Source organism: Oncorhynchus mykiss, chromosome 29 (assembly GCF_057628025.1).
Source record: "Oncorhynchus mykiss isolate SJ-2025 chromosome 29, ASM5762802v1, whole genome shotgun sequence".
In the NCBI taxonomy this organism is placed as follows: Eukaryota; Metazoa; Chordata; class Actinopteri; order Salmoniformes; family Salmonidae; genus Oncorhynchus; species Oncorhynchus mykiss.
This window is the reverse complement of record NC_143050.1, coordinates 13,100,638-13,115,000: the sequence shown is the minus strand read 5'-3', so window position 1 is coordinate 13,115,000 and position 14,363 is coordinate 13,100,638. Positions and strand designations below refer to the sequence as shown.

General features: G+C 46.5%; 1 protein-coding gene across 1 annotated transcript in view; it reads right to left on the bottom strand.

The window, feature by feature from the left end:
- Nucleotides 1-14,363, bottom strand: part of LOC110510172 (dachshund homolog 2) — a gene marked incomplete at its 3' end in the record, with an annotated part of 232,295 nt that overhangs the window by 42,874 nt on the left and 175,058 nt on the right. Inside the window, exons 4-7 of the mRNA XM_036967523.2 lie at nucleotides 6,899-7,051; nucleotides 4,933-5,105; nucleotides 3,211-3,346; nucleotides 2,105-2,179 (exon numbers count right to left, since the gene is read on the bottom strand). Coding sequence (XP_036823418.2) covers nucleotides 2,105-2,179; nucleotides 3,211-3,346; nucleotides 4,933-5,105; nucleotides 6,899-7,051 — 537 coding nt within the window. The remainder of the gene's footprint in view (nucleotides 1-2,104; nucleotides 2,180-3,210; nucleotides 3,347-4,932; nucleotides 5,106-6,898; nucleotides 7,052-14,363) is intronic.

Here is a 14,363-nt window from a genome sequence, read left to right as displayed (position 1 = left end):
GATAACAAGGAGGGCTTTATCAAACCTGGTAACACTAACCACGATAACAAGGAGGGCTTTATCAAACCTGGTAGCACTAACCACGATAACAAGGAGGGCTTTATCAAACCTGGTAACACTAACCACGATAACAAGGAGGGCTTTATCAAACCTGGTAACAGTAACCACGATAACAAGGAGGGCTTTATCAAACCTGGTAGCACTAACCACAATAACAAGGAGGGCTTTATCAAACCTGGTAACACTAACCACGATAACAAGGAGGGCTTTATCAAACCTGGTAACACTAACCACGATAACAAGGAGGGCTTTATCAAACCTGGTAACACTAACCACGATAACAAGGAGAGCTTTATCAAACCTGGTAACACTAACCACGATAACAAGGAGGGCTTTATCAAACCTGGTAACACTAACCACGATAACAAGGAGGGCTTTATCAAACCTGGTAACACTAACCACGATAACAAGGATGGCTTTATCAAACCTTGTAGCACTAACCACGATAACAAGGAGGGCTTTATCAAACCTGGTAACACTAACCACGATAACAAGGAGGGCTCTATCAAACCTGGTAACACTAACCACGATAACAAGGAGGGCTTTATCAAACCTGGTAACACTAACCACGATAACAAGGAGGGCTTTATCAAACCTGGTAACACAACCACGATAACAAGGAGGGCTTTATCAAACCTGGTAGCACTAACCACGATAACAAGGAGTGCTTTATCAAACCTGGTAGCACTAACCACGATAACAAGGAGGGCTTTATAAAACCTGGTAACACTAACCACGATAACAAGGAGGGCTTTATCAAACCTGGTAGCACTAACCACGATAACAAGGAGGGCTTTATCAAACCTGGTAACACTAACCACGATAACAAGGAGGGCTTTATCAAACCTGGTAACACTAACCACGATAACAAGGAGGGCTTTATCAAACCTGGTAACACTAACCACGATAACAAGGAGGGCTTTATCAAACCTGGTAACACTAACCACGATAACAAGGAGGGCTCTATCAAACCTGGTAACACAACCATGATAACAAGGAGGGCTTTATCAAACCTAGTAACACTAACCACGATAACAAGGAGGGATTTATCAAACCTGGTAACACTAACCACGATAACAAGGAGGGCTTTATCAAACCTGGTAACACAACCAGGATAACAAGGAGGGCTTTATCAAACCTGGTAACACTAACCACGATAACAAGGAGGGCTTTATCAAACCTGGTAACACTAACCACGATAACAAGGAGGGCTCTATCAAACCTGGTAACACTAACCACGATAACAAGGAGGGCTTTATCAAACCTGGTAGCACTAACCACGATAACAAGGAGGGCTTTATCAAACCTGGTAACACTAACCACGATAACAAGGAGGGCTTTATCAAACCTGGTAACAGTAACCACGATAACAAGGAGGGCTTTATCAAACCTGGTAGCACTAACCACAATAACAAGGAGGGCTTTATCAAACCTGGTAACACTAACCACGATAACAAGGAGGGCTTTATCAAACCTGGTAACACAAACCACGATAACAAGGAGGGCTTTATCAAACCTGGTAACACTAACCACGATAACAAGGAGAGCTTTATCAAACCTGGTAACACTAACCACGATAACAAGGAGGGCTTTATCAAACCTGGTAACACTAACCACGATAACAAGGAGGGCTTTATCAAACCTGGTAGCACTAACCACGATAACAAGGATGGCTTTATCAAACCTTGTAGCACTAACCACGATAACAAGGAGGGCTTTATCAAACCTGGTAACACTAACCACGATAACAAGGAGGGCTCTATCAAACCTGGTAACACTAACCACGATAACAAGGAGGGCTTTATCAAACCTGGTAACACTAACCACGATAACAAGGAGGGCTTTATCAAACCTGGTAACACTAACCACGATAACAAGGAGGGCTCTCTCTCTCTCTCTCTCTCACACACACACACACACACACACACACACACAGACACAGACACAGACACACACACACACACACACACACACACACACACACACACACACACACACACAGACACACACACACACACACACAAACAAACAAGCATACACATACCTTTCTCTTTGAACATATTTTTCATGTTGATTCCAGCCTCTCTGTCCCCAAGGTCTCCATCAACAGGATTCATCACTACACAAACAAACAGTTAAGTCAGTGAACAACATGTTTATATGCAGATGTCCGTCTTGGCCTGTTCATACAGTTTATTTATTTACAAACAACGGTCTAGAGAGAAAGTGGGAGAGTGAGAGAGAGAGGGAGAGAGAGAGAGGGACAGAGAGACAGAGAGAGACAGGCATACAGAGAGACACAGAGAGATATAGAAGGAGGAGAGGCAGAGAGACAGAGAGATATATAGAAGGAGGAGAGGCAGAGAGACAGAGAGAGACACAGAGAGACAGAGAGACACACAGAGAGAGAGACAGAGAGAGATAGAGAGGAGGAGAGGCAGAGAGACAGAGACAGAGAGAGAGATAGAGAGGAGGAGAGGCAGAGAGACAGAGAGCGAGAGAGAGAGATGAGGAGAGGCAGAGAGACAGAGAGACAGAGAGACACGGAGAGATATAGAAGGAGGACAGGGCAGAGAGACAAAGAGACACAGAGAGACAGAGAGACACAGAGAGACAGAGAGACAGAGAGACACAGAGAGATATAGAGAGGAGGAGAGGCAGAGAGACAGAGAGACAGCGAGACAGGCATACAGAGAGACACAGAGAGATATAGAGAGGAGGAGAGGCAGAGAGACAGAGAGACAGCGAGACAGGCATACAGAGAGACACAGAGAGATATAGAAGGAGGAGAGGCAGAGAGACACAGAGAGATATAGAGAGGAGGAGAGGCAGAGAGACAGAGAGACAGCGAGACAGGCATACAGAGAGACACAGAGAGATATAGAGAGGAGGAGAGGCAGAGAGACAGAGAGACAGCGAGACAGGCATACAGAGAGACACAGAGAGATATAGAAGGAGGAGAGGCAGAGAGACACAGAGACACAGAGAGATATAGAAGAAGGAGAGGCAGAGAGACAGAGAGACAGGCATACAGAGAGACACAGAGAGATATAGAGAGGAGGAGAGGCAGAGAGACAGAGTGACGCAGATAGATATAGAGAGGAGGAGAGGCAGAGAGACATGAGAAAGAAAGATATGCTTGTGTCTCACCCAGGCGTTCGGGGGTGTGTTGGTGCGGGGCGGGGGAGCTGGAGGCACTGCTGCTGGGGTGTGAGGAGGGCTGGGAGCCCGGGCGAGGACCTTCCTCCATGGAGGGCGCTGGAGAAGGGCTGTCCTGGACACACTCCTGCCACAGAGACCGAGGGTCAGACTGATAAAGAGTTAATTCAGTAAAGTCACACACTCACACACACATTTATAAACAGACACACACACACATTTATAAACAAATACACACATAGCTAGCTATAACACATGTGGACACCTCACATCTGCTGGTCCCTCGTCCCTAACACTCCTAATGTCAGACAATCCAAATGGAGATTAAGCCCTCTCTCCTCCCCTCTTCTCTCCTCTCCTCTCCTCTCTTCTCCCCTCTCTCCACTCCCCTCTCCTCTTCCCTCTCTCCTACCATCCTCTCCTCTCCCCTCTCCCCTTCCCTCTCTCCTCCCATCCTCTCCTCTTCCCTCTTCTCCTCTCCCCTCTCTCCTTACCTCTCTCCCCTCTTCCCCATCTTCCCCCTCTCCTCTTCTCTGATATCTATGTAGGGTAAGGCAAACAGGCCGGGGTGAGGGGGATGCTGGAAAAGTAAACAGCGCCAGACGCTGCAATCTCACTCTGCCATCTGCAATCCGGGTGGTACTATTTAAATAGAGGTGATCTACGGCCTGCCCTAGCAGCCCCCCAAAAAACTATGACTCTGTGGGCAGGACACAAAAAATAGACAACATACATGCCACTCTGGAGCAGGTCACTAGAGGAAGGGTGCTATGTCTGAGAAGTGAGTTGAATAGTCTGTGTTAGTGTCTGATTGAAAATAAATATACTACATTTATGTAGAAATTCATTCAGTTAATAGCAAAGCAGTAGGATATTCAAAAATGTTCAGAAAATATGTGTACTGTCGGTCTCTCTGTGTGTCTGTCTCTCTGGGTGTCTGTCTCTCTGGGTGTCTGTCTCTCTGGGCGTCTGCCTCTCTGGGCGTCTGCCTCTCTGGGCGTCTGTCTCTCTGGGCGTCTGTCTCTCTGAGCGTCTGTCTCTCTGGGCGTCTGTCTCTCTGTGTGTCTGTCTCTCTGAGTGTCTGTCTCTCTGGGTGTCTGTCTCTCTGGGTGTCTGTCTCTCTGGGTGTCTGTCTCTCTGGGTGTCTGTCTCTCTGGGCGTCTGTCTCCCTGGGCGTCTGTCTCTCTGGGCGTCTGTCTCTCTGTGTGTCTGTCTCTCTGTGTGTATTTGTGTAAATGCTATTTCCCCTTGCTGTCTCTGACATGAGCCGTGAGTCTCAGTGACAAACACTACCCTAGCAGTCTGCCAACCCCCTTGGTAGGAAACTTCTACCCATCCTCTCTGTTCTGGCCTCGTGGGGAGATGGAAGGAATGAATCTAATGTCGATATTAACATACTTTCCTATGTGGAATTATACTCATTACCAGTCTCTAGAGCTGAATTATAGCCCTCTTCAACAGTGCTAATATGACAGCCACAGACTAACATCCATTTTAAGGGGGATGAAAGTCTCTCACATCTGTACAATCTGTTATAATAGCACTAGTGGTGTAGTGAGCATTGTTGAAATAAGTATATGGCTTAAAGCCTACAGGTAATGTGACGGTCTTTGTATTCAGAGTGTTGGGTGAATTGCTACAGCGGCTTCGCAAAAACAATAAGAATATCTCTAAAAGATGAATGTCTGTGAGCATGTGAGTCCTTTTTCTTACCTTGATGACAGACGCTCCTCCTCTGGATAAGGGGCTGTGCATCTGAGCTGCGGCGGCCATGTTGGCGATGGTGTTCAGGTGGTTCATCTGGTTCATTGCCATGGCAACAGACGCAGGCGGCAGGCCGACGGGCAGCAGGGGGTGGGGCATCATCATGAAGGGTAGGTCCAGTCCTGCAGACAGAAAGAGTGAGAGGGAATGAGGGAGAGAGGGTGAGTCAGAGAGAGGGAGAGAGGGTGAGTCAGAGAGAGACAGAGAGAGGGTGAGGGGGAGAGAGAGAGAGAGAGCGAGAGAGAGAGCGAGAGGGTGAGGGAGAGAGGGAAAGAAAGGGAGGGTGAGAGAGAGAGAGAGAGAGAGAGAGAGAGAGAGCGGAGGGTGAGGGTGAGGAAGAGAGAGAGAGAGGGAGAGAGGAAGAGAGATGGTGAGGGAGAAAGAGAGTGAGAGAGAGAGAGAAAGGGAGGGTGAGATAGGGAGAAGGAGGGTGAGGGAGAAAGAGAGAGAGAGAGAGAGAGAGATAGGGAGAGAGAGAGAGAGGGTGAGGGAGGGAGAGACAGAGAGAGAGAGACACAGAGAGATAGAGAGCGAGAGGGTGAGGTTGAGGGAGGGAGGGAGAGAGAGAGGGAGGGTGAGAGAGAGAGAGAGCAGGGTGAGGAAGAGAGAAAGAGAGTGACAGAGGGAGAGTGGAAGAGAGATGGTGAGGGAGAAAGAGAGGGAGAGAGAGAGCGAGAGAGACAGAGAGAGAGTGGGAGAGAGAGATATGGTGAGGGAGAGAAAGAGAAAGGGGGGAGAGAAAGAAGGTGAGGGAAAGAGAGAGAGAAAGAGAGGAATGGAGAGAGTGTGGGAGAGAGAGGGTGCGAAAAGAGAGAGACAGAGAGAGCGAGAGAGAGAGAGAAATAGAAAGATCAACAATACAACCTTACAGTGAAATGCTTACTTACAGGCTCTAACCAATAGTGCAAAAAATGTATTAGGTGAAAAATAGGTAAGTAAAGAAATAAAACAACAGTAAAAAAAGACAGTGAAAAACAGTAGCGAGGCTATATACAGTAGAGAGACTATATACAGTAGAGAGGCTATATACAGTAGAGAGACTATATACAGTAGAGAGGCTATATACACCCACAGCAACTTGCCCAAGCCTCCCCATTTCTCTTTCACCCAAATCCAGATAGCTGATGTTCTGAAAGAGCTGCAAAATCTGGACCCCTACAAATCAGCTGGACTAGACAATCTGGACCCTCTCTTTCTAAAATGATCCGCCAAAATTGTTGCAACCCCTATTACTGGCCTGTTCAACCTCTCTTTCGTATATCGTCTGAGATCCCCAAAGATTGGAAAGCTGCCGCGGTCATCCCATCTGTAAATAGAACCTCCAACTACCTCATTCCCCATACTGTTATTTATTTGATTTATCTTGCTCCTTTGCACCCCAGTATCTCTACTTGCACACTCATCTTCTGCACATCTATCACTCCAGTGTTTAATTGCTATATTGTAATTATTTCACCACTATGGTCTATTTATTGCCTTACCTCTCTTATCTTACCTCATTTGCACACACTGTACATAGACTTTGTATTGTATTATTGACTGTATGTTTGTTTATTCCATGTGTAACTCTGTGATGTTGTTTTTGTCACACTGCGTTGCTTTATCTTGGCCAGGTTGCAGTTGTAAATGAGAACTTGTTCTCAACTAGCCTACCTGGCTAAATAAAGCACAGACACGTGACCATACAGGGGTTGGTGACAGACTGAGGGAGACATGTGGAGAGAGGGGAAGGAGGCTGTGTGTGTGTGTGTGTGTGTGCATGCGTGCGTGTGTGTGTGTGTGTGTGTGTGTGTGTGTGTGTGTGTGTGTGTGTGTGTGTGTGTGTGTGAGTGTGTGTGTGTGTGTGTGTGTGTGTGTGTGCATGTGTGCGTGTGTACATTATGTATGTATTTGTGTTTGTGTGTTTGTGACTCACGGTTGGCCAGTATGTGGTTCTGCTGCAGGGAGTTGAGTTGGGAGCTGGACAGGCCGTGCTGCCCTGACAGGCCTGCGTGACCCAGGCTGTGGGCAGCACCAGAGGAGGGGGGAGACAGGAGCTTCTCTTTGTCCCAGGAGGACTCGCTGCCGCCTGGGGACACATACAGGGGCGACACGGGGAGCGGAGGGGAGGGAGGTGAGTGGGGGAGGCCACCTACACAACAGCTCAGTTCAGCATCACACCTCACAATGGCATGAGTCTAGGGTGGCCAGGGAAAGCACTGCCCTGCCTATGTAAATAGTCTGTAAACAACTACTGTAATGTAAACAACTACTGAAATGTAAACAACTACTGAAATGTAAACAACTACTGTAATGTAAACAACTACTGAAATGTAAACAACTACTGTAATGTAAACAACTACTGTAATGTAAACAACTACTGTAATGTAAACAACTACTGTAATGTAAACAACTAATGCAACGCAAATGACTACTGTAATGTAAATGACTACTGTAAATCCCTGTGAGATCGACATTACATTCAGGTTCTGATACACCTGAGATATGGTACTCTATGGTGCTGTATGATACTGTAATGTGCTGTATGGTGCTGTATGGTACTGTATGGTACTGAATGGTGCTGTATGGTGCTGATTGGTGCTGTATGGTGCTATATGGTGCTGAATGGTGCTGATTGGTGCTGAATGGTACTGTATTGTGCTATATGGTGCTGTATGGTACTGTATGGTGCTGTATGATGCTGTATGGTGCTGAATGGTACTGTATGGTGCTGAATGGTACTGTATGGTGCTGTATGGTGCTGAATGGTGCTGTATGGGACTGTATTATGCTGTATGGTACTGTATGGTGCTGTATGGTGCTGAATGGTGCTGTATTTTACTGTATGGTGCTGAATGGTGCTGTATAGTGCTGAATGGTGCTGTATGGTGCTGAATGGTGCTGTATGGTGCTGTATGATGCTGCATTCTGCTGTATGGTACTGTATGACACAGTAGAGAACACCTGCTGTGACACACATGGTGGTGGGCCTTATTACAGTGAGCACTACAGACAGACAGACAGACAGGCAGACAGACAGACAGACAGACAGACAGACAGACAGACAGACAGACAGACAGACAGACAGACAGACAGACAGACAGACATGCAGACAGGCAAGCAGACAGACAGGCAGACAGACAGGTAGACAAGCAGACAGGCAGGTAGACAGACAGGCAGGTAAACAGACAGGCAGGCAGACAGACAGGCAGGTAGACAGACAGGCAGGCAGGCAGACAAGCAGACAGACAGGTAGATAGGCAGGCAGGCAGGCAGACAGGCAGACAGGCAGTTAGATAGGCAGACTGGCAGGCAGGCAGACAGGCAGACAGGCAGGCAGGCAGACAGGCAGGTAGATAGGCATGCAGGCAGGCAGACAGGCAGGTAGATAGGCATGCAGGCAGGCCATCCATTAGAACAAGGCAGAACGTGGCACAGGAAATCACCTATTTCCTGTCTACTCTCAGCTCCAGGCCATTATAAGGTTAACCCATTCCAGTCAATGTTATTCACGGCTGAGGGTCTCGTATACATTAATAAATCAATAGAATGAAATGTAATGGAGGCCTAATCTCTAGGAGACATAAAAAATACTTCAATAGAATAATGAAGGGAGAAAATCTAAACGAGAGGAATGGAAATCATTGTATAATTCTACCTAATAAGTAACTGAAGTCCTCTGAGTAAAATAACAGATGGTGTTTTTGCAACAGATTGCAGTGTGTGCTTCTTTTAACAATAATGCAAATGAAATTCTTCCTCTGTAGAATTCCCTTCTTGTCAGTGGGGAGCCATTTGGATGAGAGAAAAAAAACAAGCAGCTAAACTAATGGCCGAGGCCAACACCTCACGGCAGGGTCAATCAGGAGCGTGTGATCATAGGAGAGAGAGAGCATTGGGAGAGAGCATTGGTTAAAGGCTAAAAGGCTGCCAGTGGTTTTGAGCATGAGCATCCTACTGCCTATGAGACAAAAAAGGGTATTTGGAGATATTTGGATATTTGTATAATGTATAGTATTTGTAAAAGCTTGGGGATGAAACATAAGACGGAGAGGAGGATGTCTGGGAGGATTGATGAAAACATGTTGGCTATTAACTCTATACTGATGTCGTTATGAATGGTTTCATCATGTGTATACACTTCATCTAAGTTATCCAATATTCTAAATCTGCACTGGAGAAGTTGTACGATGCCAGTGATCCTAAAAGTGATGAAAGACCTTTTCAAACCAAAGACGAGAGCACTGAATGACAAAAATAAAGGCTTAGCGATGAACGTCTTCAAATCCGAGCCGTTCTGGGATTTGGGAGAGAATGGGGTCTGAAGGGCAGAGAGGAGAGCCAGGTCTCAGGAGAGCCGTGGCCTATCCCTCAGCACAGTTCTACAGAGAGCAGCTCACCCGGAGTGGAGCCTCCTTCTCCTAATGTCCTATGTTGGACAGAGAATGTGTCCATCACAGTGCATCTTCTTAGCCCCTCACTGACAGAGAATGTGTCCATCACAGTGCATCTCCTTAGCCCCTCACTGACAGAGAATGTGTCCATCACAGTGCATCTCCTTAGCCCCTCACTGACAGAGAATGTGTCCATCACAGTGCATCTCCTTAGCCCCTCACTGACAGAGAATGTGTCCATCACAGTGCATCTCCTTAGCCCCTCACTGACAGAGAATGTGTCCATCACAGTGCATCTCCTTAGCCCCTCACTGACAGAGAATGTGTCCATCACAGTGCATCTCCTTAGCCCCTCACTGACAGAGAATGTGTCCATCACAGTGCATCTCCTTAGCCCCTCATTGACAGAGAATGTGTCCATCACAGTGCATCTCCTTAGCCCCTCACTGACAGAGAATGTGTCCATCACAGTGCATCTCCTTAGCCCCTCACTGACAGAGAATGTGTCCATCACAGTGCATCTCCTTAGCCCCTCACTGACAGAGAATGTGTCCATCACAGTGCATCTCCTTAGCCCCTCACTGACAGAGCTGGTTAACAGGATGCTTCAAAACGCCCTGTGTAATTACACCACTAGCTCCTACATTACACTACACTGGACCCTAGACCCCACTCCTCTCCCTCCTCTCCCTCCCTTCCATAACCCAAACCTACACTAAACTACACTGGACCCTAGACCCCACTCCTCTCCCTCCTCTCCCTCCCTTCCATAACCCAAACCTACACTAAACTACACTGGACCCTAGACCCCACTCCTCTCCCTCCTCTCCCTCCCTTCCATAACCCAAACCTACACTAAACTACACTGGACCCTAGACCCCACTCCGCTCCCTTCCATAATACTCTCTCCATCTTAGCCATCTCTCTCTATCTTTCATATATTTTTCTCTCTCTCTCTCTTTCTGTCTTTCTTTCTTTCTTTCTTTCCATCTCTTTCTCTGTTATTTGGTCTATATCTACCTTCCTAATATTGAGTTGCACCCCCCCTCACTTTTGCTCTCAGAACAGCCTCAATTCATCGGGGCATGGACTCGACAAGGTGTTGAAAGCATTCCACAGGGATGCTGGACCATGTTGACTCCAATGTTTCCCACAGTTGTGTCAAGTTGGCTGGATATCTTTGGGTGGTGGACCATTCTTGATACACACGGTTGAGTGTGGAAAAACCCAGCAGCGTAGCAGTTCTTGGCACACTCCAACCGGTGCCCCTGGCACCTACTACCATACCCGTTCAAAGGCACTTAAATATTTTGTCTTTCCCATTTACCTTCTGAATGGCACACATACACAATCCATGTCTCAATTGTCTCAAGACTTAAAACTCTTTCTTTAACCTGATCATAGATTTTACCTGGTCAGTCTATGTCATGGAAAGAGCAGGTGTTCCTAAAGATTTGTCCACTCAGTGATTTTATTCTATCAGTCTTTGCTGATATATTCCCTCCTGTCTGATATCCTCCTGTCTGATATCCTCCTGTCTGATATCCTCCTGTCTGATATCCTCCTGTCTGATATCCTCCTGTCTGATATCCTCCTGTCTGATATCCTCCTGTCAGATATCCTCCTGTCTGATATCCTCCTGTCTGATATCCTCCTGTCTGATATCCTTCTGTCAGATATCCTCCTGTCTGATATCCTCCTGTCAGATATCCTCCTGTCTGATATCCTTCTGTCTGATATCCTCCTGTCTGATATCCTCCTGTCTGATATCCTCCTGTCTGATATCCTTCTGTCTGATATCCTCCTGTCTGATATCCTCCTGTCTGATATCCTCCTGTCAGATATCCTCCTGTCAGATATCCTCCTGTCAGATATCCTCCTGTCAGATATCCTCCTGTCAGATATCCTCCTGTCTGATATCCTCCTGTCAGATATCCTCCTGTCTGATATCCTTCTGTCTGATATCCTCCTGTCTGATATCCTCCTGTCTGATATCCTCCTGTCTGATATCCTTCTGTCTGATATCCTCCTGTCTGATATCCTCCTGTCTGATATCCTTCTGTCAGATATCCTCCTGTCAGATATCCTCCTGTCTGATATCCTCCTGTCAGATATCCTCCTGTCTGATATCCTCCTGTCAGATATCCTCCTGTCTGATATCCTTCTGTCAGATATCCTTCTGTCAGATATCATCCTATCAGATATCCTCCTGTCTGATATCCTTCTGTCAGATATCCTCCTGTCAGATATCCTCCTGTCAGATATCCTCCTGTCTGATATCCTCCTGTCAGATATCCTCCTGTCTGATATCCTCCTGTCAGATATCCTCCTATCAGATATCCTCCTGTCTGATATCCTCCTGTCAGATATCCTCCTGTCTGATATCCTCCTGTCTGATATCCTCCTATCAGATATCCTCCTGTCTGATATCCTCCTGTCAGATATCCTCCTGTCTGATATCCTTCTGTCAGATATCATCCTATCAGATATCCTCCTGTCTGATATCCTCCTGTCTGATATCCTTCTGTCAGATATCCTCCTGTCTGATATTCTTCTGTCAGATATCCTCCTGTCTGATATCCTCCTGTCAGATATCCTCCTGTCTGATATCCTTCTGTCAGATATCCTCCTGTCTGATATTCTTCTATCAGATATCCTCCTGTCTGATATCCACCTTTCATACTGCATAGGAGAGGATACGCACGCACATTCACACACACACACACACACTCACGCACATTCACACACTCACGCACATTCACACACACACACACACACTCACACACTCACGGACATTCACACACACACACACACACACACACTCACACACTCACGCACGCACTCACGCACATTCACACACACACACTCACGCACATTCACACACACACACACTCACACACGCACGCACGCATGCACGCACACACACACACGCACACACACGCACACATGCACACACTCACTCACTCACACACTCACGCACACACACGCACACACTCACTCACTCACTCACGCACGCACGCACACACGCACACATGGACACACACACACACACTATCCGGGAGCACAATAACAGCTTGTAGCGGGTGTGAGCAGAGGGCGGCACGCTGGCACTCTGTTTGTCATATTTCTTGTGGGCCTCGCCATCTGCCGGGGTGGCATTTTCATGGCTGTTTACCCTGACTCCCGCCAAGGAATCATCTGCCACTGCATAATGCCGTCCGCGAAAAAGACGGGGATTAAGTTGGTAATGCAACTGAGACTATTGCTAATTTGGTGTAATTGGGAAGAAATGAAGATAAATGAGGCAGAGGAAGGCAAGGCAATCAGTGAAGCAGGCAGTACAGCTGTGCTTTTGGCCAATTTCCCCCCTCCGGCCCCCCGCGCTCAACCAGGTACATGCAAATCCACACTAATGACAAATATGCTAGCCCCTACCCCAGCACTACCCCAGCACTACCCCAGCACTAGCCCAGCACTGCCCCAGCACTGCCCCAGCACTACCCCAGCACTACCCCAACACTACCCCAACACTACCCCAACACTGCAGCTCTGTGGCAAAGTCTAGACTCCCAATCCCAGATTGATTCATTGTCACCTGAGACTGAGAAGATCGTCGGCCTTAAACAATCTCCTTCATTTCACTCTTCTAAATAATAAACTTAATAGGCTAAATAAGAATATTTCTAGACTTAATTAAAAATAAGGAAATAGTGTATATAATGCGAGACCAATAAAAAGCTAGTTCAAGTTGTAGCATCAGGCAGGTTTACAGTAGTGATTTTATTTAACTAGGCAAGTCAGTTAAGAACAAATTCTTATTTCCAATGACGGCTTAGGAACAGTGGGTTAACTGCTTGTTCAGGGGCAGAACGACAGATTTGTGCCTTGTCAGCTCGGGGATTTGAACTTGCAACCTTACGGTTACTGGTCCAACGCTCTAACCACTAGGCTACCCGGCCGCCCCGTTTAAGAGGCTGCCGGCTAAGATTGACATTTATTTCCCTCCCCTCCCTCTAACAGTGACATTTAGGGGATGATTGGGGGGTTTGTGAGAATGGCAGTGTGTTTTAGGCTTTCTGTGGGGTGCCCGTCGTGCTTCCTGTGTCCTCTAGGGCTGTGCCAGGCACTCCCCTGGCCTGCTCACTCTGCCAGATGTCCCTAAGACTACACCCCCGGGCCCCAACCCAATGCCAACCTCAACTCTCGATAGAGGAGACCCTCGTAGTCCTCAGTATAACTGTCATTCATCACACACCCACCATGGATCCATATGTCAACATGTACTGCTGTTGTTGGTTGTGTTCACACTGTAATACTCTTTAAAGGCAGGCGATATGAATGCTAAACACTGACAAGTCTTAAAAAGCCTTTTCAAAACCTGCTTAAACAAAACCTGCCCAATTTGGCAGGGAAATCGAGTAACTAATTCAGCCTCGCAAATGGTGCATGTACAGTATATTACAGCAGAAACACCACAGTACCTAATGTAATACACTGTACCTAATGTAATACACTGTACCTAATGTAATACACTGTAGCAGTAACAATACTGTACCTAATGTAATACACTGTACCTAATGTAATACACTGTAGCAGTAACAACACTGTACCTAATGTAATACACTGTACCTAATGTAATACACTGTAGCAGTAACAATACTGTACCTAATGTAATACACTGTACCTAATGTAATACACTGTAGCAGTAACAACACTGTACCTAATGTAATACACTGTACCTAATGTAATACACTGTAGCAGTAACAATACTGTACCTAATGTAATACACTGTACCTAATGTAATACACTGTAGCAGTAACAACACTGTACCTAATGTAATACACTGTAGCAGTAACAATACTGTACCTAATGTAATACACTGTACCTAATGTAATACACTGTAGCAGTAACAACACTGTACCTAATGTAATACACTGTACCTAATGTAATACACTGTAGCAGTAACAATACTGTACCTAATGTAATACACTGTAGCAGTAACAACAC